Source organism: Candoia aspera, chromosome 11 (genome assembly GCF_035149785.1).
Source record: "Candoia aspera isolate rCanAsp1 chromosome 11, rCanAsp1.hap2, whole genome shotgun sequence".
Lineage (NCBI taxonomy): Eukaryota > Metazoa > Chordata > Lepidosauria > Squamata > Boidae > Candoia > Candoia aspera.
The window spans coordinates 21,727,107-21,753,129 of NC_086163.1; the positions used below are offsets into that span (position 1 = coordinate 21,727,107).

The 26,023-nt window shown below is 39.5% G+C and overlaps 1 protein-coding gene across 1 annotated transcript in view; it reads left to right on the plus strand.

Annotated features, from left to right (window-relative positions):
• Positions 1 to 26,023, plus strand: part of CDH13 (cadherin 13) — a 489,049-nt gene that overhangs the window by 245,220 nt on the left and 217,806 nt on the right. The window contains exon 5 of the mRNA XM_063312654.1: positions 15,268 to 15,420. Within this exon, the coding sequence (XP_063168724.1) occupies positions 15,268 to 15,420 (153 nt within the window). The remainder of the gene's footprint in view (positions 1 to 15,267; positions 15,421 to 26,023) is intronic.

Here is a 26,023-nt window from a genome sequence, read left to right on the forward strand (position 1 = left end):
AAGAGTAAAGACCATATTTTTTCCCATCATATCAGGAAGCTAATGATCCTGAGATTTATTGTAGATGCAGAGCTTTTATCCTTGGAGAGAATTGAAAGGAAAAAAAAATAAGAGTAAGGAAGTGTTCCTCCCTGCAGTGAAAAATTATTCCAAGGCCTCCCCTTCAGGTACTAGGAGACTTTGGCTATTTTCAGTCATTCAGAATGCCTCCGAAGGTAAGTCAATCATTTAGATCAATAGTGCCTATTTTCCCCCAAGTGACAGGAAGTTCCAAGGGAAGGTTCTAACCGTGTAACTATATATAGTAAACAGCAGTATCAAGATATCGTTTTTTATTATATGGGGTGGGGGGGACAAGCAAGTAAGGTGTGATTTGTCAGAAATAGCCACAAAGGCTGAGGAGGAACTAAAAGCTTCAGCGTGCAAATGTGTTTAGCATTATGACATATATAAACATTCCTACACACATTGGATTTTAACCAGCTGGCCAAGAAGCCGTTTATCTTTAGAAAAAACTACGTAACTTCTGCGAAAAAAATCAATCTCAGTTCCTTTTTTTCTTTTCTTTTTTAACTTGGTGAAGGCTTCTCTACACTTGGCTGGAGACCCCAATCCATTCACATCATTCCATATTTCAAAGGTGTGTGTGTGTGTGTAGGTAAATATATATTTCAAAGGAGGGGTGTGTGTGTGTGTAGGTAAATATATATTTCAAAGGAGGGGTGTGTGTCTGTGTGTGTGTGTGTAGGTAAATATATATATTTCAAAGGAGGCGTGTGTATGATATGTGAGTGTGTAAGTAAAAGTGAAGAAGAGAAAAGGCATGTGCGAGATATGTGCATGCAAAAACTAAGATAAAATGCCAAGTCCCTCAAAGCGAGAGAAATAAAATGATTTATTAAATATATCATGATAAAGTTGATATAAAATAAACCCCAGTCAGGAGCAGTTGGACATAATCTGAAGGTGGGGGGGTGGAGAAAGTCATATAGCCATGCAATAGCCATAGAGCAAAAACAGGGATTCTTTGACAGGGGGTGAGCTCTGAATTCTTGCAAGAATAGTTTTCTGGGAACACATTTTATGCCAGTGGTGGGTAAGGCAGAAACCAGCAAAATGTGCTCCAAACTCAACGTCTTTCATTCTGACATCTTTTCTTTATCTTTTTTTTTTCCTGATGCTGCCTTTCCTCTGTGTTCTTCCTCTGTTGCTTTTCCAAAGTTTGGAATTCATAATCTTAAGGAACTTCAGAAATAAGCTCAGGACTGCAGAACATAAATTCATTTAGGGTTGCCAGTTGCAGATCTCTTAAGTAGGGAGTGGGAAAAGGAAGACTTTCAGCCTTACAATTTTCTCTGAAATAAGGATTGGCTGCCTCTGAATCCAACTGTTTATGTTATTAAGCAAGGGAAACATTGGATATTATGATTGCCAAATGACAGCATTAGCCAACGTTGGTTTCCTGTTATAGGATCTTTTTGGAGGATCGACAGATATAATATAAACCCCCAATTTTGCATAGTCAAAAGCTTACATTTTCTTGCCCGCTTAATATTCTATAGTACAGAGATTCCTGTTAGTGACTGTAAGTAATGGCATTAAAATCAGGCAGCTTTTTTTTTTTCAGAGAATATCTGTGTAAAATTTATATTTACTTATTTATTTGTTTATTTATAGTTCAAATTTCTGTCACCACCCATCTCCCCCCAAAGGGGACTCTGGGTGGTTTACAACAAAATAAACAATTTATAACCATAAAACCTAATTTACAATGCAAACTATCATTATAAATAGATAGATAAAAGATCCATTGTGGCAAAAAGCTCTCATTCAACGGGGAGGGCAGTAAGGCGCCAACCACCCCCAGGAAGAGCTGTTGCCCTTCCCATCCCAGGTGAGGCAGCAGATCCAGGTTTTCAAATTCTTCCGGAAGGCTGGGAGCAAAGGTGCCTGCCTCACCTTCGGGGGCAGAATATTCCAAAGGGATATTGCCTTTTAATATTCACTAAAGCCAAGTTTATGCAGATAAATTTATTGATTTAATGTTTTTAGCCAGCTAATGTTTATTTAGTATGTTTCTGTGACATGAATTAAATAGTGGTTTTGAGCAGCAAAAAGGAACATTAATTTAAATTCACAGTGTTTTGAAAATGAGAAGGAATATGATGTTGAAAGAGGTGGAAAAATTGTTTAATTTAAAGTAGATACAAAATTACTATTATAAATTTGCCACTGAGTTGGGTCTTTTCCCATACAACGTGTTCTCATTATATTTTGGCACCGAAGTGAAATTTGATCAACCTCAGGTGCAGGAAATAAACAAGAAGCATCACTTTCTGGGATTCCAACATCACTGTTGGTGGATTCAAGTTCTGGAGAAGGATAATGCCCACAAAGAATGATGTTGCCTGTTACTCTCTGGCTTTAAATGGTCTCTTATCAGTTTACCCTTTACCAAAATAATAATGTGGTTGCCATGCTACTGGTGTTTCCTCTCTGGTCTTCTCCCTCCCCAAACCTCAGCCTGGCCAGTCCTTTAAAGGGTGCAGCACAATGAGACTTGCAAGACTGATGTCAGACTAGATCAGGAAATCAACTCCACAGGAAAGCTTAAACTACCGTTACTGAGATTGGCTATAACAACATAGTCTTGCAAGTCTGATTGTACTATATATACACCCCCTTCTTATACTCCTGTGAATTAGGAAGGCATCTGTCTGAGTGTCTTCCAAATACTGTCTGTTGTGGACCTAAGTTACGTTTTACCCTGATTGCTTTGGTAACGGAGTCTGCATATCAAGGTCAGATGACCATGTCAAGGTCATCTTCCTTACTCTCTGCAAGACCAAAATGTTGGTACATTTTCACACTGAAAATGGAAGAAATCATATCTGGATTTTCAGACGAAGTTTGAAAGTGATAGATTGGCCCATTCCAACACAGGGTAATTTGGATGGTTCAGTGTTCCACTTCACACAGAAGATGGAAAAACAGCCTAGAGTACAAAAGGCTGGTGAAATAAATGATAGCTTTTTTACACCCCCGTAATGAAACGTTTCTTTCTAGACCTTTACAGACACTGTCTAATGGAACTGGGCCACTAATCTAATCTCTCTGTGTTGGGCTTCTGTCTATATGTATCTGAAAACAATGGATAGCCTCCTAAATAACTGTGGCTACAGATTTGGTGAACTGGGTCTATTCGTAGAGAGGAAATATAAATTCTGCAGATGATCCAGTCAAATCAGGATTAGAAAAGACAGATCATCTATTTGTACCCTCTACACACCAATTTCTCTTTTGGATTTTCTGTAATCACAGAATTTATACACTGTTGGTTGCTTGTCTTATTATTCAATTATCCACTGCTTAATATCAGTGGCTGTTTTGTGTTGAGCTGTTTTCACCCTAGAGAAATGCTAAATACATTTCAAGCTTTGTGCCTGTTTGTGCATTTTTTCCATTCAAGGAGGTCTCCAACCCTCTGTTGATTCAATTGTGGGGATCAGTTTATATAGTCTCATCTTAAACTGAAGATATGATTTCTAAACAGCTATTCATAATTTCTCCTTCATGTTTTTCCTTTTTTAGATCATCATTCAGTTCCATGTTTTGCCAGGTTACTGGTGGGGTTGGAGGGGGAACAATATTGTTTCAAAATCGTTAGAATTGTTTCTTTATAGAATACTGTATGCACAAGTGGATGATTAATGAATAATGTAAGTGTTAAAGGATGACATATTAAAATGTTCATAAAATTGCTGCAGAGGAATAGTCTGGCATTCTTGATAGTAGTGTCTCCACTCTGCTGGGATCTCGATTTGTAACCTCTAGATGAATTACTTCTATGGAGGAAAACAAATAAATAAAAAATTTCCTCCATGACCTTGTGTGTATGAGTCATGGATTTGATTCCTAATGGAACTAGTAACTGAAGGAAATCTGTAATTAGATCTTTGGGCTATATGCTGCATGTGGGAACTAGGTGCTCAGCAAGTGTCTTTACATATAAAGCAACTAGAAGTTTGCAAATAGTTTCAGGTAATTCACTATAAGGATGACATTAGAGAAATGGTAGAAAACAGTCTGCACCTGAAGCTGGGTCTCTCAGCTGCATAAATTTCTCATGGATGGTTTCCCTTTGAAAAAGAAGGTTGGGAACAATCCAGACTGCCATTAAAGAAATTATGATGGCCAATAATGTTGATCATTAAAGTTTTGATCCTTCATGATTCATCTAAAGGACTTGGGGTGGGATGTGGTCCTCTTTTTATAATGTTACCTTGCTTGGAAATACAAGAACAGGAATTTTCAGAGCCATAAACATGTCAGCCAACTGCAGCAAAAGCAATATGTCATCTTTATATTTAGGAGGCTGCAAAAATATTTGGCATACGGTTGGGAATGTTAAAGTAATGTTATGCATGTTTACATCTCTAAATTCATGTTCCTCTTGGATTATCCTTTTGTTGTTTATTCGTTTAGTCGCTTCCGACTCTTCGTGACTTCATGGACCAGCCCACGCCAGAGCTTCCTGTCGGTCGTCAACACCCCCAGGTCCCTCAGGGACGAGTCCGTCACCTCTAGAATATCATCCATCCACCTTGCCCTTGGTCGGCCCCTCTTCCTTTTGCCCTCCACTCTCCCGAGCATCAGCATCTTCTCCAGGGTGTCCTGTCTTCTCATTATGTGGCCAAAGTATTTCAGTTTGGCCTTTAATATCATTCCCTCAAGTGAGCAGTCTGGCTTTATTTCCTGGAGGATGGACTGGTTTGATCTTCGTGCAGTCCAAGGCACTCTCAGAATTTTCCTCCAACACCACAGTTCAAAAGCATCGATCTTCCTTCGCTCAGCCTTCCTTATGGTCCAGCTCTCGCAGCCATATGTTACTACGGGGAACACCATTGCTTTAACTATGCGGGCCTTTGTTGTCAGTGTGATGTCTCTGCTCTTAACTATTTTATCGAGATTTGTCATTGCTCTTCTCCCAAGGATTAAGCGTCTTCTGATTTCCTGACTGCAGTCAGCATCTGCAGTAATCTTTGCACCTAGGAATACAAAGTCTTTCACTGCCTCTGTGTTTTCTCCCTCTATTTGCCAGTTATCAATCCAGCTGGTTGCCATAATCTTGGTTTTTTTGAGGTTTAGCTGCAAGCCAGCTTTTGCACTTTCTTCTTTCACCTTCATCATAAGGCTCCTCAGTTCCTCTTCGCTTTCAGCCATCAAAGTGGTATCATCTGCATATCTGAGATTGTTAATGTTTCTTCCAGAGATTTTAACTCCAGCCTTGGATTCCTCAAGGCCAGCTTGTCGCATGATGTGTTCTGCATACAAGTTGAATAGGTAGGGTGAGAGGATACAGCCCTGCCGTACTCCTTTCCCAATCATAAACCAGTCTGTTGTTCCGTGATCTGTTCTTACTGTTGCTACTTGGTCGTTATACAGATTCTTCAGGAGGCAGACAAGATGACTTGGTATCCCCATACCACTAAGAACTTGCCACAATTTGTTATGGTCCACACAGTCAAAGGCTTTAGAATAGTCAATAAAACAGAAATAGATGTTTTTCTGAAACTCCCTGGCTTTTTCCATTATCCAGCGGATATTGGCAATTTGGTCTCTAGTTCCTCTGCCTTTTCTAAACCCAGCTTGTACATCTGGCAATTCTCGCTCCATGAACTGCTGAAGTCTACCTTGCAGGATCTTGAGCATTACCTTACTGGCATGTGAAATGAGTGCCACTGTTCGATAGTTTGAACATTCTTTAGTGTTTCCCTTTTTTGGTATGGGGATATAAGTTGATTTTTTCCAGTCTGATGGCCATTCTTGTGTTTTCCAAATTTGCTGGCATATAGCATGCATTACCTTGACAGCATCATCTTGCAAGATTTTGAACAGTTCAGCTGGGATGCCGTCGTCTCCTGTTGCCTTGTTATTAGCAATGCTTCTTAAGGCCCACTCAACCTCACTCTTCAGGATGTCTGGCTCTAGCTCACTGACCACACCGTCAAAGCTATCCCCGATATTGTTATCCTTCCTATACAGGTCTTCTGTATATTCTTGCCACCTTTTCTTGATCTCTTCTTCTTCTGTTAGGTCCTTGCCATCTTTGTTTTTGATCATACCCATTTTTGCCTGGAATTTACCTCCAGTGTTTCTAATTTTCTGGAAGAGGTCTCTTGTCCTTCCTATTCTATTGTCTTCTTCCACTTCCGCGCATTGCTTGTTTAAAAATAATTCCTTATCTCTTCTGGCTAACCTCTGGAATTTTGCATTTAATTGGGCATATCTCCCCCTATCACTGTTGCCTTTTGCTTTCCTTCTTTCTTGGGCTACTTCTAGTGTCTCAGCAGACAGCCATTTTGCCTTCTTGGTTTTCTCTTTCTTTGGGATGTATTTTGTTGCTGCCTCCTGAACAATACTGCCAACTTCTGTCCAGAGTTCTTCCGGGACCCTATCTACTAAGTCCAGTCCCTTAAATCTATTCTTCACCTCCACTGCATATTCCTTAGGAATATTAGTGAGCTCATATCTAGCTGATCTGTGGGTCTTCCCTAATCTCTTTAGTCTGATCCTAAATTGTGCAAGAAGAAGTTCATGATCTGAACTACAGTCCGCTCCAGGCCTTGTTTTTACCGACTGTACAGATGTCCGCCACCTTTGGCTGCAAAGGATGTAATCAATCTGATTTCGGTGTTGTCCATCTGGTGAAGTCCATGTATAAAGCCGTCTCTTAGGTTGTTGGAAGAGAGTGTTTGTTATGCAGAGTGAATTGTCTTGGCAAAATTCTATCAGCCTATGTCCTGCTTCATTTTGTTCTCCCAGGCCATACTTACCTGTAATTCGAGGTGTCATTTGACTACCCACCTTAGCATTCCAGTCTCCTGTGATGAAAATAACATCTCTTTTAGGCGTGTTGTCCAGTAGGTGCTGCAGATCCTCATAGAACTGCTCTACTTCAGCTTCTTCAGCATTTGTGGTTGGGGCGTATATTTGGATCACTGTGATGTTAGATGGCTTGCCCTGAATTCGAATTGAGATCATTCTGTCGTTTTTTGGGTTGTATCCAAGCACTGCTTTAGCCACTTTACTATTAATTATGAAGGCTACTCCATTTCTTCTGTGGTCCTCTTGTCCACAGTAGTAGATCTGGTGGTCATTTGATGTGAAGTGGCCCATTCCAGTCCATTTCAGTTCACTGACGCCCAGAATGTCTATCTTTAATCTTGACATCTCACCAATAACCACATCCAATTTGCCCTGGCTCATAGATCTTACATTCCAGGCTCCAATGGCGTGTTGATCCTTAGAACATCGGATTCGCCGTTCACCACCAGCACCGTCGGCCGCTAGCCGTCCTTTCGGCTTTGAGCTAGCTGCGTCATCACGTCTGGGGCTAGTTGAGCTCATCCTCTGTTCCTCCCCAGTAGCATTTTGACCATCTTCCGACCTGGGGGTCTCACCTTCCGATGGTATACCGACATATCTCTGGTTGTACTGATCCATTTAGTTTTCACGGCAAGAATACTGGGGTGGGTTGCCATTACCTTCCCCAGGGATCGCATTTAGTCTGACCTCTCTGTCATGACCTTCCCGTCTTGGGTGGCCCTTCACGGTTTAGCTCATGGCATCATTGAGGTGCTCAAGCTCCAGCACCACGACAAGGTAACGATCCTTTGCTGAAGTGGATTATCCTACTTCAAGGATTTTCTCTGGGTCTGGTCATGTGACACCTCCAGGCACCATGGTTTTAGTACTTGTTTCATTTTTTTTAAAAAAAAGCTTTTTTTAAAAAAAATTGTATAGTTTTATTTTAATTTTATTAGCCAGCATAGATGCTTCTCTGACTCACACATACACACAGAGAGAGAAGAAGAAATATAAGCAAGGCAATTCCCTTTATTCTGGTCCTCATTTCATCAAATGCACCAAATACTTTAGAAATGAAGGATGGAGTGAATGGTGTAGAAACCACGATTTCTTTTTAAAAAGAACTGCATTTCTAAGAAGCCAAAATTATGATGCAACATGGCTTAGCAGCCTTAGTAAAAAAGGTTGGATGTAAATCCAGCAAAGTAGGTAGGCAGGTAGGTAGGTAGGTAGATATACTTTAGATATGCATCACGGTACACACTTTTCTGAAGGATGGATGGATGGATGGATGGATAGTTACTGTAGATTGACCATCCAACAGGAAACAGCAAAGCACGTAGGATAGACAATAGAGCAATAAAATGACAATATTCTGACATTAGCTCATTAATCTCTGCTGAATTTTACAGACTATAAAACAAAATTTTACACCATTTCAGGAAATGGATGTATTCCCTTTGGAGAATAAATAAGCAAAATGAATTTGAGTACCCTGAGAATTTTGCTGTTAAAGACGTTATGAGGCAAAAGCAGATGTCTCTTTACAATTGACAGAACAAAACAACATGGACTGTGGTTTTAATAGCTCCAGCACTGGAAGAAATAACAACAACAACACATTTCAGCATGTACCAACACGCCCCACTCCAGCCCGTGTGCTTTCCGATGATGGGTATGGAAATCAGGTAAAACTGGAAGTAAAAGGAAAAATGTAGGATAATTGGCCACAGTGGTAGAGCTGTCACGACTGGATTACACAGAGAATCAATTAGATTGTTGGGGCACCTCCTAATTTCCCCTCGATTATATATTCTTCATGGTAATATCCAGGCTTCTCCTGCCATTGGACAGGATGAGATGGATTTCAGGGGACTAATAACAGGCAGCAAGTTGTCAATTATTTTGTTTATTGTCCCGATGGTGGCTTCATTTGGCTTCCCTGCCTCAGGCACCAACTTGACTTGCTCTGCCTCAGCTGGGTTATAGAGTTCAAGAGCCTGTCGGAAGCCATGGCAAAAAATTTAAGAAGCTGCTTTGCCCAGCAGTTATTCCATTTTTTTTTATTATTCTGCACTTAAAAGAGTAAAATTAGAACAGCCTCTTCAGTCACATGTATCTCCCAATTAAAACTGACCCTTGGGGATGTGACATCGAACGTAAGCTGGGGAGGAAAAAAAATCTAATTAAATTTGCAGAAGAGAATATACCACACACACACACGAAAAAAGTTTCAGAAACGGAGTTACACTTTTACTTGCCGTGTTAAATTTCCCCTACTTACTCTGTTTGTGCTACTTTTTTACTTGTCAACATAAAAGAGAAGCATTTATTTATTTATTTTAAGGAAACCCACAAAGACATAAGGAGATGTAAGGGAAATATTTAGAGCTTCTTCAAAGCAAACAATAAGAAAAATGTCAACAAGAAATTTTCCCTATTTTTCCTTAGTAATCCAGTCTCTTTGGGCTACTAAAAATAGTCTTCAGTTAAAGAGGAAGGTAGCCTAAACCTCTGGGAATATTCAGTTTGGCCAGGCAAGAAGGAAACTTATAGTGAAAACACAGATGATCAGACATGTCCACTTTCAATGTTCCCAGCAGTTGCTCCTTGGCATCTGGAGGTAGGAAAGGAGATGTGATGGAGCTTCCCCTCCCTTGTGGATTTAAGAGGTTAATAACGACACCTTTGCACATTATTCCACATGCTCAAAATGTGGACATTTCCTATGCCCCGCAAACAATTCAGCTTTCAGGGCTCAACCATTAGCTAAATCAAGGAGAGCCACCATGGGCCAAGGAGACTGCTTGGAAGCTGCACACCACGTTGAACATCTTTTGAATTTGGAAATTTGAGAGTGGGGATAGAACAGGTTAGATTTAAGCAACACTGAGAATGCTCTGCAAATGTGTTATGTCAGATCTCAGTACAATGACTATTTGTCATGGGTACCAAAGTCTTTGGGGCTACAGCCGATATTATGTCAATTTTCCTGTATTTCCATATGGAAGGAATTACAGCTGATCTCCATCTTCCACCACTTCCCAAAGTTGACCAATGCCCTCTCTGATCTAATGGAGAGGACACAACAGGTTCTATCCTCCCCGTCTTCAGTTGTGTGAACGCATCCCTCCACAAGGACCTGAGAGATGCTTCCAGTTGATTGAATACCTATTGGATAGCAGTTTTGATCAGTCTGCTTGAAGTCTATAGTGACTGTCCTCTAAAACCCAAACCTTCTGTTTGTAGGAAGTTGAAAATAATTTGAACCTATCCAGTATCTGGTTCAGAAGCTCTAGGAGGAAACAAAGGCCCTGCCAGCCTTTAGGAGGGCAATGAGGATTAGGCTCTTCCCTTGGGCACAAGAACAGGAACTTGTATAAGCTGTCAGTATGTGTTGATTTATGAGAGGTGAAAACTATCTGTTTTTGGTGGTGGTTGTTGTTTGGATTTTCATTATTTGTTTTATTGGGTTGTTTTTTAAAGTTGTCAGCCACCCTGGGTCACTTGGTGAGTGGGTGGCCATATAAATGGAATGTATAAAATAGAAGTATGCGTGGTTGTTAGGTAAGTAATAGTTATTAATCAGAACCACCTCGATAACGTTGTTAAAGCAGAATGATTGTGCTTGTAAAACTAAAAAAAAAAAAAAACAGCAACCAAAAGCTCCTGAAGATATGGTTGGCTTCATTTTTCTCCCCTTGTATCTATACTTACCTATTTCTCTTTCTGGAACGCATTCTGATTTACTTCAGTGATAAGATCAGAAGAATGACATTGTTGAAATAATAAGCTTAGCTGAAAGGGACATAGTAATTCTAGGTGAAATACCACGTTGGTAAATCTCCTTTGTCCAGAATTCAGTGGATGAGTTCAGTGAGAGAAGGTGAAATGTCAACTTACATATTTGTTTGATGCCACTTAGAGGAGTTTTATGTGCTTTGGAATGGCATTTCCCACAGCTTTATGATATTTGGTACGAACATCAGAGATACGAGTCCCTTTCTGCTTCAGGAATCATGTCTTCCTTGAAGGAGCACCAGGCCTGATGAGAACTTTTGGCTAAACTTTTGAGTTGTTGGTCTGGGCAAAATGGGATCCATTGAGCCCTCAGATTTTCTTTGACTAAGGGATTTGTGATAAAAATTGTGTTCTTCTTCATTAGGCACACCACCTCTCCCCTGACTCACTCTGCTCCCACAAATATCATGGACAGTACTTCAGTTCTCCAAATTCTTATGTGTACCTAATGTGGCACTGAGGAGAGAGACAGATCTGTCTAAAGTAGAAACAGGTTATGGACCTGTATTATTGGCCAGTGTTTAAAGTTTTAGTTTTCCTTCAGGAGGTTTAGGGTCTTTGCTCACTGCAGACAATTATAAATTAACATGGAAAGGTCAACCTTGCAAGTATGCTATGGATTCTCAAGAGAGGCCAGACGACAGCTACAATCAAGCACCCACCACACTCAAACAATGTGCTAAAGATTTGGAAGCCCAACTGGATCAATCTGTCCTACCTGGGAACTTGTTCTTCAGTCAAGCCCCTTTCTATAGGCCACCAATATATCTGAACCAAATAACTGTCACAAAGAACCATGCCTTCTCTGTTGCTCTGCTTGCCCTATGGAACAGCCTCCCCCTGAGATTTGGAGAGCCCAACCCTCTGGGTCTTCCAAAAGGCTGTTTCCCCAGGCATTACAGCTGGAATGTTAGGGGAGCCCAATATACAGTATGTGTGTTTGTTTTCTCTGAAATTGTAATATTGTCCTTCAGTTTTCCTTCTTTGTACTGGGTTATTTTTAATTTGGGTTATGGAGCTGCTGCTGCTGCTGCTGCTGCTGCTGCTGCTGCTGCTGCTGCTGCTGCTGCTGCTGCTGCTCCTCCTCCTCCTCCTCCTCCTCCTCCTCCTCCTCCTCCTCCTCCTCCTCCTTCTTCTTCTTCTTCTTCTTCTTCTTCTTCTTCTTCTTCTTCTTCTTCTTCTTCTTCTTCTTCTTCTTCTTCTTCTTCTTCTTCTTCTTCTTCTTCCCTACCAGCTGGGTCACTCCCTTTCAGCCCAATGCTACTCATAAGGTTGTTGTGGGGAAAATAAGAAATGGAAGCATTACATACACCTCTTTGAATTGTATAACATAAAGGTGGGATACTAACAATAAAAATCAGGAGGAGGAGATCAATAGGAGAGTGGATTTTACAAACCTATGGAGGTAGAGAGTTGTAGGATGTGGAGTCTACCATACAGAAGCCCTATTATCTCATCCATGTCCTCCTAACTTCAGGCTGAGAGAGGAGAAGACTCTTCACAGGTCTTCTTGAGATGTTCTCACTAGATGGATAGATTTAAGCCCAGCAAGGTATTGTCTGACATGACCAAGTGCTACCCTGTATAGGGCTTGGTATCCAGTGCATCAACTTCTCTAGAGGTGTCACACTGCAGTATAATTCATCAATAGTCTTTCTGCCACATTGTGAACCAGTTGCAGTTTCCAGGTCATCTCCAAAGGAAGCCCCAAGTAGAGCACGTTACAGTAATCCAATCAAGTCATGAGTTACCAATGCCAGAATGTCTTCATCCAGTCGGGTCATAACTGGACACCTGCGAAAGCTGGCCAAGCCACCCTCCCACACCCCCCAGGATGCAACCTCCACTTGCTGTTGATTCTGAAGGCAGAATCCCATCTAGGGTAGCCATGGACACTATGTGTTCCCCTTGCACTGCGGAGAAGAGAGTAACGCAGCAAGAACTCTTCTAAGATGGTGCCCCTGTCTTCATAAGTGTTGGAATTACTTACATTGAAGAATAATTAATTCTTTAATTGGGAGTGCCTTTTAATTATTTAAAAGGGGCTTAATTAGTTAAGGATATAAAATTTGCCAACTTAATTTGATTCCATCTGACAGTATTAATCTTTTATTCAATAATAACAATGATAGGGATAATAATAATAGCTTTATTCATATATTGCCCTTCTCTGTAAAAGATCCCGAGGTGACGAGGAAAGGAATTAAATTAAAATGTTATTGAACAGCAGTTAAAAGCATCGATTAAAACATGATCCACTTGCATGAACCAAGGAACTAAGGAACAATAAGCCAATGGGCAAACAGACTATTCATAATGGTGGGGAAAGAGAATAGGAGAATAGGTCATATTTAGGAAAGAAGGCTTAAGTCCCTGGAGTCACTGGTATGATTTTTACATGCCTACTTAGAAGCAACATCCATAGAGTTCTAGCAAATGTGTATATGATTTTGGTCTTAAACTTGCTGGCTCTACGCAGAACCAAAGTCCTTCTTGTGTCTCATGGGCAATATCCTGAGTACAGTAATAAGAAAGGCAAAAATGCCTCTGGGGTTGTCCCTTCCTTGTTACCATTTCGAGCAGAAATTTTAAGTCTAATTTCTGCTAAGACCTATTCCTTCTGGCAGCTGTACATGTTTAATGCAGGCATAAAAGCACAGGTCCTTTGAACTTCTCTGGCCATAACCTATGCATCCTAATTAGAAAGCATCCACATTTCTCTTACTTCTGGCAGCACGTAGCTCCCTCTTGCGGCTAATTAAAGTATCTCTTTTCCCCATCGTCCTTTGAAATGATCAACGCTGTCATTCATGGCTTCCAGCAGTAGGTGCAAAGTTACTAACCCCGGCTTGGATGGACAGAGTGACCTCTTGACTCTCTTGCTTCGGATGAGAAGCACGTTCATGTGCAAGTTAATTTGCCATGTAGGTTTTGCTCCCAACTCTGTCTATAAGGATTGTTAATTTGTTTTGCAGATGTTGAAGGAAAAAACGGCAAGAAGCAAAAGAGCTTTAGCAGGAAAGGAAGTAGATAAGGAGATATTTTTGCTGTGTTTGAACAGGGCTATCAGTAAAATCTGCTTTCTTTGAATGCCAACACTTGTTTTGTGTAAGTTTTTGTTGTTGCTGTTGTTGTCCTGTGAACCTCTTATCGGTCTCTTGCCTTGAAGAACTGCCCAGTGTATGTTGGCCAAGGTTTGCAGAGCTTCAGCTGCTGAATGTAAAGAGGGTACATAGATCACTGTTTCCAATGGAGCAGAACTGTAATGAGAAGTAGAAATTGGCTAGCAACTGAAAGGTAGAGGGTTCCCATCAATAACCGAGCAAGAGCCGCTAGATTATTGTAGACAGATACATCCAGTCAAACAACAGAGATTTATAAAAGGATAAGCTTCCTTGGAATGCATCAGGTACCTGGAGAATTTTTAGGAGTGTGCAAATCAGCCTTGATGTGATTCAAACCATCCATTCAATTCAGAACTTTGATTCAATTTGAGAGTTTGAACTGATTCATAAAACCATTCATCAAACTGGCCTGATTCAATTCAGACTTCTGAATCAATTTGGAATTGGGGGAAAAAATTTGCATCCGGGCCAAAGTATTTGAATTGGTTTAAAGGCATCTGATTTGATTTGATGATTCAGTTCAACTTTCTGATTCAGTTTGGAAACTCTGTTCAGAAATGCTGCCAAATTGCCTTTGAATTAAATCTCTAAAAGGAAGCTTCCGGGCACGCTGCTCATGACAGGTAAATAAAATGTAGGAGAAATTACTTAGAAGTATAATGAGACACAGACATTATATAGATTAATTGCTTAACATTTTCTGTCTGATAAGAAACCTCAGTCTCTGTTTAATCCTTGTGAAACTGTGTTAAGCCTCTTAATATATTGCTTCTCTGCTATTTCATGATGTAATTCCTTCATTTGCAGATAACTACTCTGAAATCAAGTTAGTACTGAATTTCTATTTATACTTAACAGGGTAGTTGTAAGAATGAAATGGGGATGGGAGAAAACTATATAGGTTGTTTACTTCCTAGGAGAAAGGCAGGACATAATTTTAATAATTATATCCTCAAACTATGAGTGTTTTTTTTTTAATAAAAGGTTGTATATTTCAATAATCTGCAACCTGGCTTAATTTTAACAGAACTTGTAGACTTTATTTAAAAAAAAAAGAATGACTTTTCATTTCACAGCTATGGGCTTTCTTAAGGATATTGGGAACTGTGGTTTGTTGAGACATTAAAAAGTACAGATAGTCCTTGTTGAATGACCACCTGTTCAGCAACTGAAGTTATGACAGCGCTGAAGAAGGGAGACTTACAATGGATCCTTGTAGTTGTGGCCTTCACAGCATCCCCGTGGTCACATGATGGCAATTTGAGTGCTTGGCAACCAGCTCACAATTATGAAGTTGCAGCAACCTACGGCCATGTGATTGCCATTTGCAACCTTTGCTGCCAGCTTCCGACAAGCAAAGTCAATGGGGAAGCCTTCAGGAAGTCGGTGGATCCCACTCCTAGTGTTGCTTACCCTAAAATTATCTGTTAACCTTTGCTTGGAACCTCAACTTTGTCCTTAATTTTCACAGGTGATAGATATTGACCGGCCAGAAGGTTCAAAGTTCCGAATTTTGGGGAAAGGAGTAGAACAGGAGCCAAAAGGAGTTTTTAAAATCATTGAGGGCACAGGAGAAGTCTTTGTAACACAACAACTTGATAGAGAAGCCATTGCTACATATGCGGTGAGTAATCCTGGACTGTGTTTATAGATGTTCTTCTTTCTCTCTTTCTCTCCTTCCAGTCTTCATTTTTATTGAGTTAATGATCTGTGGGTATGTTACTCTGGTGTATCAGTATACTGGTATACTGTAACACGTTGGACAAAGTTGAGATAAGAAATGCATAACATTGGATGCAATGAGGACTAAATTAAGCAGATCTCAGATCTCTTTTCTTCTCTTAACACCTGTCAAATTCCAGAATAGAGTTGTGACTTCCACCAGCTCAAGGGTGGCTTGGGTGTGGCTCTGTGTTGAAGCCTACACTTCAGAAGTAGGTGGGGCCAAGGCTGTTTTGAGAATGGGATCCTAAGGGGTGAAATGGGTATCTGAAGCATCTTGTCCTACGTTCCCAGAAAAAAACAACACAATTTTTTTATTTCCTGACTAAGATACATTGACTGTAGTTCCTCCCTTTAGGCCAGATCTTTGAGGATCCTTCACTGAATATCTGCCACAGAAGTCACTATGCTGTTTCTATAATGGGCTCAAGCCCTTGATCCCATAGTCTTCCTGCTGAGCCTATACTGAGGTCTTCAGCATCATGGACAGGTCACTGTGGAATTACTTACAAGGCATACTTCCTAAGAAACAATCTAAGAAACAAAATGCTTGAAGTGTTGTCCCCGTAATGTTCTGGAAGCAGCAGGGATTATAAATATAGTTCTGCAGCAAGGCAGGTGTCATGTCTACTTGGGCTTAAAGGAAATTGGCAAATGTTCTGAAAGCTCAGTGCTTCCTGGATGGTGTGCTACTACCCCAACCTGTGATAACATATGGAGAATCTCCAACTGGTTGGTGTTCTACAGACAAGTGCCTTGTGTCAGTAGAATGGAATAGAGTAGTTTCCTTAGAAAGGAAGGATGACAATCCCTGGAGCTTGTCTTGTGTAGCAAACAGGACTTTTCGGGGCTGGCCCTTAAATTCTCTCTTCCCACCCCACATCCCATCTCCAATATCAATGGACCACATTTAAGATTCAGATTATAGAAATGTCCATCTGGCAACCATATGTCTGTCATGTGAACTGAGCTCAATCGGTATTTGATATAATTTCCCTCCCTGCCCTTTTCCCAAACTCTATTTAATATCCCAATTAATCTGCTCTGGAGAAACAGTGCTACTTCCTGACTTCTTTTATAGAGCTGCCAACGCAATTGAGTTGAATGTTTCCTGTTGGTGTCATTATCAAAAGCACTGGATTCATGTATAGGGAGACGGCATGTCACTGCCGGGGAAGGGAATAAGAACAGAAGGAAAGAAGCATGAAAGGCCTTAACAATTGATTTCACAGCTGCCTCATGTTGAACATGTTCTAAGTTTTGTTTTAAATCTACACCTTTCATAGGAGAAAAAAAAATCATGATCAAAGAAGAATGTTTCTGTTCATCAAAATAAGGGCTCTGTGTTTAATTTTGTCAGTGCTGTGGGTTTTTTTTTCTTTTTTGTGACATGTGGCAAAGGTTTATGGAGGGTCAAGGAGGGAGGAAATGGTGAAAGCTGTGTCATGATGCATGTTGTGACATTGCATGCACACATAAAAGGGGTGGGGCTTGTATTGCAATAGCACAACATTACTTTGTCTGATGATGGCATCCAACTGCCTTTTAAATGTACTCCATTCAGGCTCTCCAGCTGACTGGCAGCCTCCGTTTAACCTTTGCTATTTTCCTATTTTCTTTATATACTCAATCTATTTTCCTTTATGACTGCTCTGTATTTTCCTCTGATTGCCTGTATGTTGTGTCAGAGTTTTAAAGCCCCTGTCTCTGGCCCAAGTCCATTAGTTGTGGCAGCAGCCAGATTCAACACTCCTTGCTTTGCCATCAGGCTTAGACATGAATAGATCCTTCTCCTTCGAGCAAGGTGGGTAAGCACTGACTTCCCAGAGCGAGGGAAGAGATAACTTTTCTGGAACAAATCTATAAAGCAGGATGGCAAGCTTTCAAATTCACAGAGACCTTTTTTTATCTCCAGGTAGAATGCAAAAGATCTCTCTTCTCCCTTCAGCAGATGAGGAAACAGCAGGAGGATTTATTATATTATATAATCAAATTTGACAGGAAACATGAAAGCACATTAAGAGTCAGTTAATGGCCTAGGAACATTTGATGCTCTTTCAAAGCTAAGCGGAGTTGAACCTGTTCTGTCCCTGTCTAAAGACTATAGGTAGCTTTTCCAAAGAAAGAAGTGAACTGTAATTATAATAAATACAAAGATGATGATGATGTTGATGATGATGATGATAACAGGGTTGTTGTGGTTAGATAAAATTCCAGTGGTTGCTTAGATATTACTTTTCTCCTTCCAGCATTCTTACTCTGGAGTATGATGCAATTTCAGGTAGACATGCAGATGGATTTCGGAGGACACAAGCATGAAAATTGAGATATATGAGAAGCAGATGTTTGCAGATGGGTACATTTTGCACAGATGTGTATACAACTTTAGCATTTGGCATAGACCCACTATTCAAATAAAAAGGCTGAATGAGGGTCAGGGGTGTGGGTCACTTTCAGGTTGGGTCACTTTAGGAAGGTGACACAACCCAAAGCAACTCGTCTTGCAGAATTGCTGCCTACTCAGTGACATCAACCAGATGGCCCTCTGTGAAGGACGTGCTTCTAGACAGAATATAATAATGGGTAGGACAGAGGCATATTCTGAGAGCATAGAGAAATATCCTAATATAAGTATAACCTCACTTGCTCCAAAAATGCACCCCAAGGGGTTCAAATAAGCATTGCTTTTGAGGTGTACTGGAATAATTAAGAATCTGATGACCCAATACCCATGGAGGACATCCGGTTGAGGGAAATTGTTGTGTCTGCTTCTGAAGAGGCACCAGTTGAGTGACAGTGACATCTCAGCCAACTGCTGGGAAAAAGCTGAAGATGATCGCTTCTTCTGAAGTCTCCACCCTCATGTACTCATGGTTATAATGGTTCTAAACTGGCACTAGTTTATTGCTGGAATTCCTGTAGCCCCATTCCTTTCTTCTTGGTAAAGTTAGCTAAAGAGTCACTGTGAAAATTGTGTTTGGAATGAATAACTTTCAGGTTTAGGCAGCTGTCGAAGAGAGTGACAACACAGCTAGAAGTGATGCATTTCTGGAATCAGTTTGTCCTCTGGGTCTGAGAAAGCAAAGAGGATTGACATTTCTGGAGCAAAGACATAGTAAGCACCTGAAATTAAGAACTGACAGGATCAGGACTTCTCCAGCAGAGGAACAGGCCATTCTGAAGGAAACGTCCTCCTTTGCAGATTTATCCGTCCCCTTCCTCTTCTCTTGAAACTGCTTGCAACTGAGAACGTTCTCCGAGAATCGTGTGGATCTCTCATCTGTATCTTAGACTTTATACCAGGACTCGTGGACTGATTCATGACCTCTTCTTGAACTTCCCTTTAGACTGCTGCCTGAATCCTGAGAATAATCCTGCTATGTTCTATTGATTATGCTGTCAATAAGCAGCAATTAATCATGGACACTTTAACTAGTTTCCCTTCACTTTTCCTTGACCTTAGACCTACTATGCTATTCCACCAAAACAAATGATAACATTAGTGGTTGTAAACAGGAAAAGAAGTAATACAGCTATGCGTCGGGCAAATAGAATGTCAGTGACACACGTGGGATCCTCCTCCTAGAGTGGCATGGGTTATTTAGGTGTTGTCCTATCTGGATCATGCTACAGCCAATTATAAGCCAAAAATAACATTAAGCAGGGAAGAGAAATCTCCATAGTGGAGAATTCTCGTAAAGTAAAATCAGGTTCTCAGAACTGAAACAGAGAATATCTTTCAGTTATCTTACAGTTTATGCCAATGTTTCTCAACCTTGGCAACTTTAAGCTGTATGGACTTCAACTCCCAGCATTCCCCAGCCAGCATTCCCCAGCCAGGGAATTCTGGGAGTTGAAGTTCATACAGCTTAAAATTGCTAAGGCTGAGAAACATTGTTCAGGGCAACAGACGTTGCCAGCGGACAGATAAGGCTTACACCCCTTTTAAATATATGAATCTTACATAGAGGAGTAATTTTGCATAAAGACCTTAGTTTTGCACATCTTTCTTTTACAATAAGTAGCTTTCAGCTACTGATTAAATGTTTTTGAATTCAGCAGAGGCTTTCAGCTGCTTATTTCCAGCTTCTTCCAATATATTTCCACTGACATACCACCACTCTTGTTTTGACTGCCAAGTGCATTTAATCAATCCATCTGGTGCTGTAGTGTGAACCCACATCCTGCTGATCTCCTTGGAGTATTTTTGTCCAATGTTGCATCACCTTTACACTCAAAAGAGAGATAAGTATTATTCATATGAAAAAACAACATTGCTTCACTTTTAGTTTATCAAGGTAAAAAGTGGGCAGGAATCTCTAATCTTTGTACTAGCTTGAAAAAGATGAATGGGGAAAAGGAATCATTAAATGTTTTCCCTTATCTCCATTGAACTGTACAATGAAAGGAGGAAAAAAAATCATCTTGTTAAAATGAAAAACAGCACTGCTGACTTCCAAAAAAATATATAGATACTTTCATCATAAATTTATGCTTTCTTTAAAAAAATGCAGGCCTGTGGGTTTGATGGAAAGGGTTGGTGGAAAGGATTGTGAATAAATACACAGTCCCCAAACTGAATTAGAGGTCATATTTTATCCCTCCATACTAAGCTATTTTTATGACTCTAAATTAAAAGAGCCAACTTCCATTCTGGGGAGGTCTGGAAAGCAATGGAAAGAGATAATTCTGTTTTACCAAATTGCTTGAGTGGGTTGTGGAAGTCAGAAGAGTTTCTGCAATTCTCCATGGGTAGCCATCAATTTTTGAACATATGCATTAAGATTAATAAAAATATAATCTGGGTTCACCTGCTGGATTAAGCAGTGGTTGGTTTATCTATGGATTTCTAGATAAAACACAATTGGGTTCACACAACATGCTCAACCACACATCATGGTTTATAACCACAGTGATTAGGTTCAGAAAAAACACTGAGCCAAAATAAAATAACCTGTATTATGGCTGACTGCACTGGGGGATCTAACAATTCCTCCCCCTCATAGATCTTAACAAGTCCTTTTACATCCTATTTCCCGAAGCAAAGTTCTCCAATAAAGTGAGGCACAGATCAATAAAAAAGAACCCCTGATCCAAGTGGCTGTAGATAAACAAATCTTCAAGCATCACCAATCCAACAGCATGCTTCCCTTGCAAGCTACAGAATTTACCAAGCCGGGAAGAAAAGATCAAAACAGTTGACCTTCTTAAATATGATGCATTTGTGTCTAGACTGTGCCTATCAAATGCCTCCATCCTCAAGGGAAGGACAGTTCTGGCCAGGGTATCAGTAGGGCTACCAACATTTTGGACTTAAATTCACAGAATGATTTGGTTGGCCAACATTATCAATGTACATTTCCTAGAATTTCTCATTGGTATGTTTTTTTTAAAAAATACAGTATATATAGTAATGAAGTAGTGATAGCCAGTTTGGTGTAGTGGTTAAGACATCAGACTAGAAGCCAGGAGACCATGAGTTCTAGTCCTGCTTCAGGCACAAAGCCAGCTGGATGACCTTGGGCCAGTCCCTCCCTCTCAACCCTAAGAAGAAGACAAGGACAAACCACTTCCAAAAAACCTTGCCAAGAAACCTGCAGGGACTAGTGCAGGTAGTCGCCAGGAGTCAAAAAACTGACTTGAAGGAATAATAATAATAATAATAATAATAATAATAATAATGATAATAACACCTTGTTCATATCTTTCTTTTCACCATGTGCAAAAGATTGGACTATTTCTATACGTCAGACACTTGATGACCTGACTAATTCTTTGAATTGTTGCCTGAAAATTAAACCATAATCTGTTTTGCATAGAGATTTTCACCATCCAGCATACCACTAATCCAAATGCTAATTCTAAGAGATGGGCAAACCAGCCCAATCTGATTCAGATCACTGATTAAATATTAAAACATTGATTCATTTTGGTACAAAGGGTCAAAATGATTTGAAACATCAGAACCATTTGATCTGGAACATCGATTCACATAACTGAATTTGAATTATTGATTTAGTCGGGGAAATGTCCTTCTGCAGATGCACAAAAGCCATCAAACAATTCTGACAGCTTAAATTGATTCAACAACTCAATTTGGCTAATCAGAGATTTCATCAAATCACCTTCTAATTGAATCTTTGCATCAAATATTTGCACAGTCCAATTGGTTCTTAGACTAACTTCTTTGCACAATAAATTGCACTGACACTTCAACCTAGTAAAAAGGCATGATGAGCATAATCTTCTAAATCCTAAAGAGTGTATCAGTGTACCGAGGGATAAAGAAGCAGGAGTGAAGTATGACCGTTTTCTTTGATACTGAGAGTTTATTTTGATACTGAAAACACATTAGTTGCAAAAGTAAACAACATCACCTTCTGTCTTTCATTAGCTCTGAAAGATTGAGAATATTAGAAAATAACATACTGCGGTAAATTAGAAGAAAACACTAGGAGAAATTAAGACATTGAAGGACATATTTCTACATCTCATTGTTTGCTTTTTCCCCCTTTCCATTGGTTGTAACTATTGATAAATATGGTGCTTCAAATGTGCAAAAAATACTTTGAAGTTCTAGATGCAAGTGTGTGTCTAATGTCCCTCACCTTTTCTGGGCTGAGCCAGCTGAACTGAGTACTTAACAGCAAACTTGATTCTTAAATTCAGATTGCTAAATTAATGTATGCAAGGAAGATGAAGCAACTGAAATGGCCACTATCTGCAATGTATAATTTGTCTTAAAAGCAAAGAGATATCTTTTGCAAGGGGGGTGAGAGGAGGAGAAAAGCTGCCGTTGGTAACATTTAATTCTTCCAAGGAATTAAAATGGAAAAACCATTTGTTGTGTTGCTGTTGTCCTATGGATAAATGAAATGCAAGCATACCAAGATTTGTTTATTTATTTACATATTTATCAATATCTTGTATATCGTCTTAATTCCCAAGACTTGTGACAATTAACAACACAACAAAATACAAGAAGAAATGAGAAAATTAATTAGTTAATACACCCATAGTAATTAATAACAATTAGCATAATTCATAACATAAATAGAGCCATTATATCACAAGTGAAAACAGGTAGCCTCAGGTAACGAACACTGAAAGAGTTCCATCTTTACCCACTTTCAGAAAACAGTCAACGGTGGACAAATCTTGTTTCTGGGGGCTTGTGAAAATACTGATATAAACTGATGTAACATAGCATTTGTGCTAGTAGAATGTTAGCTTCTTCTGAAGATGCAAAGATTGTCTATATTACCCTGTACCTATCTCTTTCTTCAGATATTTTTGAAGGAAATTAAATTATGTAACCACCCCCCTGAAAAAAAATGATAGCAACATTCATAGGAATAATGATACATGTTTGGCTGCTATCAGAACATGGGCTGCAAGCCCATCATATCACTCACACACATGATAGATAGATGATAGATAGATAGATAGATAGATAGATAGATAGATAGATAGATAGATAGATAGATAATGCAAAATCAATGCATTGATTGATTGATTGATTGATTGATTATGTGCCATCAGGTTGGTGTGGACTCTTCACAACTACACAGATTTTCTCCATGACACTCTGTCCCTAACCTGGTCCTTCAGCACTTCCAACAGTGCTCCCATCACCACTGGAACTGTGGTCATTCTCTTCTCTTTCTTTCCACCTTTCCCAGCATTAGAGCCTTCCCTAGAGATGAAGTCAGTTATCAACCATACAATGCTCTCATTTTATTTCTGAAGTTGCTCTACCAAGGGGGTGTGGTGGTATTTATTTAAGGAAACAGAATCTGGAGAGCTTATACCCAATCTATTACATTATGATATAATTATTATGACAATATTGTTCGTATGGAGTGCATCAAATTTTAAAAGACCCGACGTTTATATCATATCTTGAAAGAGTAATTAAAAATGGCTTTCCTGAGAGGCCATTTTCTGTTTGCATTTTCATAATATTGGTTTTGTGTCTTTCTACTGCTTAAGTAATGTATGCCTCTCAAAGGGTTTTAACATTGGTTAAAAGCTGTAAGAGGGAGGGCATTAAAGGCACTAAAGCAAAGCAAAGCATATTTGGGAAACTAAAGAAGATCATAACACGTGCTTAATGTCTTGAATCTTATCCTGTGATTAAAAGGAACTCCATTGACAGAGCTGGGGAAAATCCAGTTAAAACAGAAAATTATAAGCCAAATAGGCTAATGGTATGACTGAAACTTACAAAACAAAACTAGACCATGATCTATCCTTGGTAACCTGAGTGTCAGTCAAAATTCTTGCCTCTTACAGAAGCACACAGAATTTATACTGGTACTTAGTTTAACTTCATGCGTAGTCCTCCAAAATCCCATGTCATTACAAATTAACTTTGGGAAACCAACCATTCATCTTAATGGATATTGTATATCTTCATTCCAGAAGATGGAAGGAAGGTAGAACACTGATTCCATTGCCAAATGGTTTTATCTTGCATGTGGTCTATTTCATCAAACTTGCTATTAATCCAGGTAGTACCAGGAGTGTTAATTTCTGAAATGTAACTGAGATTAGGGCTGTGCAGCCCTTCAAAAATATTTTGGAAAAGGTGCTCAGAGCATGCTGGAATGTGTACATAACACCTGTCTGTGACTTTTTAAAGCAGCCAGGTTTTTTCCCACAGTTGTATGGCTTTTTCTTTTACAGCTATATATGATCCCAGGAAAAGATGATGCTCCACATTCCGAAACTTCTGTTTGGAATTGAATCCAAGGCATTCCACAGTATAAGAGAGGCATTTCCAAATATATAACACTGTCACCCTGTAGAACAATCATTATGTTTGAAGTCACCTTTGGCTTCACTAATCTAGTTCTCGGTGACAATTGGGTACATTGATCAAGCACTGTCTGATTTGGGAGCCATGTGCTAGAGCTGTTTCAGCCTGTGCTTCAAGTTGTCCTTTAATTGCATTGAATTATGTGGATATTGTAAAATATTTACAAGGGAATACAAATTGTGGTCTTCCTCCGAGCTTAAGTTGCGGTTCTTCTTCCTTTCCATGGAATAAAATAGAAACCATCTTGGAATTTAGTCCACCTCAGGTTCAAAGTAGGAAATCCAGATGTATACCTGTAGGAGTGGCCTACAAGCCACAGAAAATATATGAATCTTCAGCAGATAGTCAAACGCTCCATGAAGAGAAGTGGTGGGAATAAATCCACTATTCTTCTGGAAAATTGATTGCATTCTCAAACTGTTCTTCCTGGGCAGTGTCTTACAACATATGAATAGATTTCCACACACTCAGAGGGATATACAGTATCTCCTTCTTCCTCCTCTGTAACATTTCCCCTTGCTTCTCAAATCTAAATAACCCACTGTTCAGAGGTTTCTCCTAATTTTCCACAAAAATCTACTTACTTGTAATTTAAGTTCTCTAGGGCAGTACCTCTAACCAGTTTTTGCCTTTTTCTCCCAAAGACTCCTCCCAGTATTTGAAGAGTGTTCGCATTATCTTCTTCAGAGACAGTATCTCTCTGTTCAGAATTAGTAAGCATTTAACTGCTGGAAAGTGAACAGCATCAGATGGTATCAACCTTCAATTCTGCTTGTTGATTTTCTAGAAATGTCTGATTGGTCATTATGGAAACAGAAACTTGGATCAGGTAGAACTTTGGTCTGATCCAGCAGAATTCTTCTTATAGAAGAGGACATCATCTTTAGGCAGTCAAACATTGCAAAGACCTGTGGATTTAGAGAAGGAAATGTAATGGGAGTTTACCCATTTGTGCCTTTTTAATGTCACTTTTTAAAATGCTATGAATAAAAATAGCTTTCAGAGAAATGACATAAGGTGCCACGAAAGACCAGAAAAGGCACAAAGGTCATCATTTTTATTGTTCAAGAAAAATGAGGAAATTATTAATGTGTTCTGCCACGGAGCAGTGCTATAAAGAAATAAAAATGGACATGAAATGCATTGGAAAGGGTCTCTTGAATGTCGTGTCCCCCCCCCCCCGTTTTCTCTCTGGGAATTGCTTGACCAGTATTGCTCATTTTCTAGTATTACACAAAAATTCTCTAATAAATTCTTGGTGAAAATTAACTGTCATTCAGTTCCACCAAGAACTATAGCTTTTTATTAGCACCATTAAATAGCATGCAGTAATTCATAATATCATGTTTTACCTACCCCTGTAGATTTTTTGCTTCATTCTTTGCTGCTGTTTGGTATGGATATGGTGTGTAAGGTATGTTTTCAAAATATATTAGATACTGCAACTTTATTGTACATTATGGTTTTGGGTAATAAATGCTATATTTGTTTCTATTTTTCTCTAACCATTCTGCTCTAATAGTTTCAAAAAGTAAAATGGTCCCTGCATTCAGTTTGTTTTGACTCATAGTTTCTCTTTCCAGCCTTTATATAAATGAGTTTCACATAGTAAAGACCAGCTGAATTTCTATTAAGGTAAAGTTTGAAACCAAACCAACCTAATTCCCATTTCCTGGACTAATGC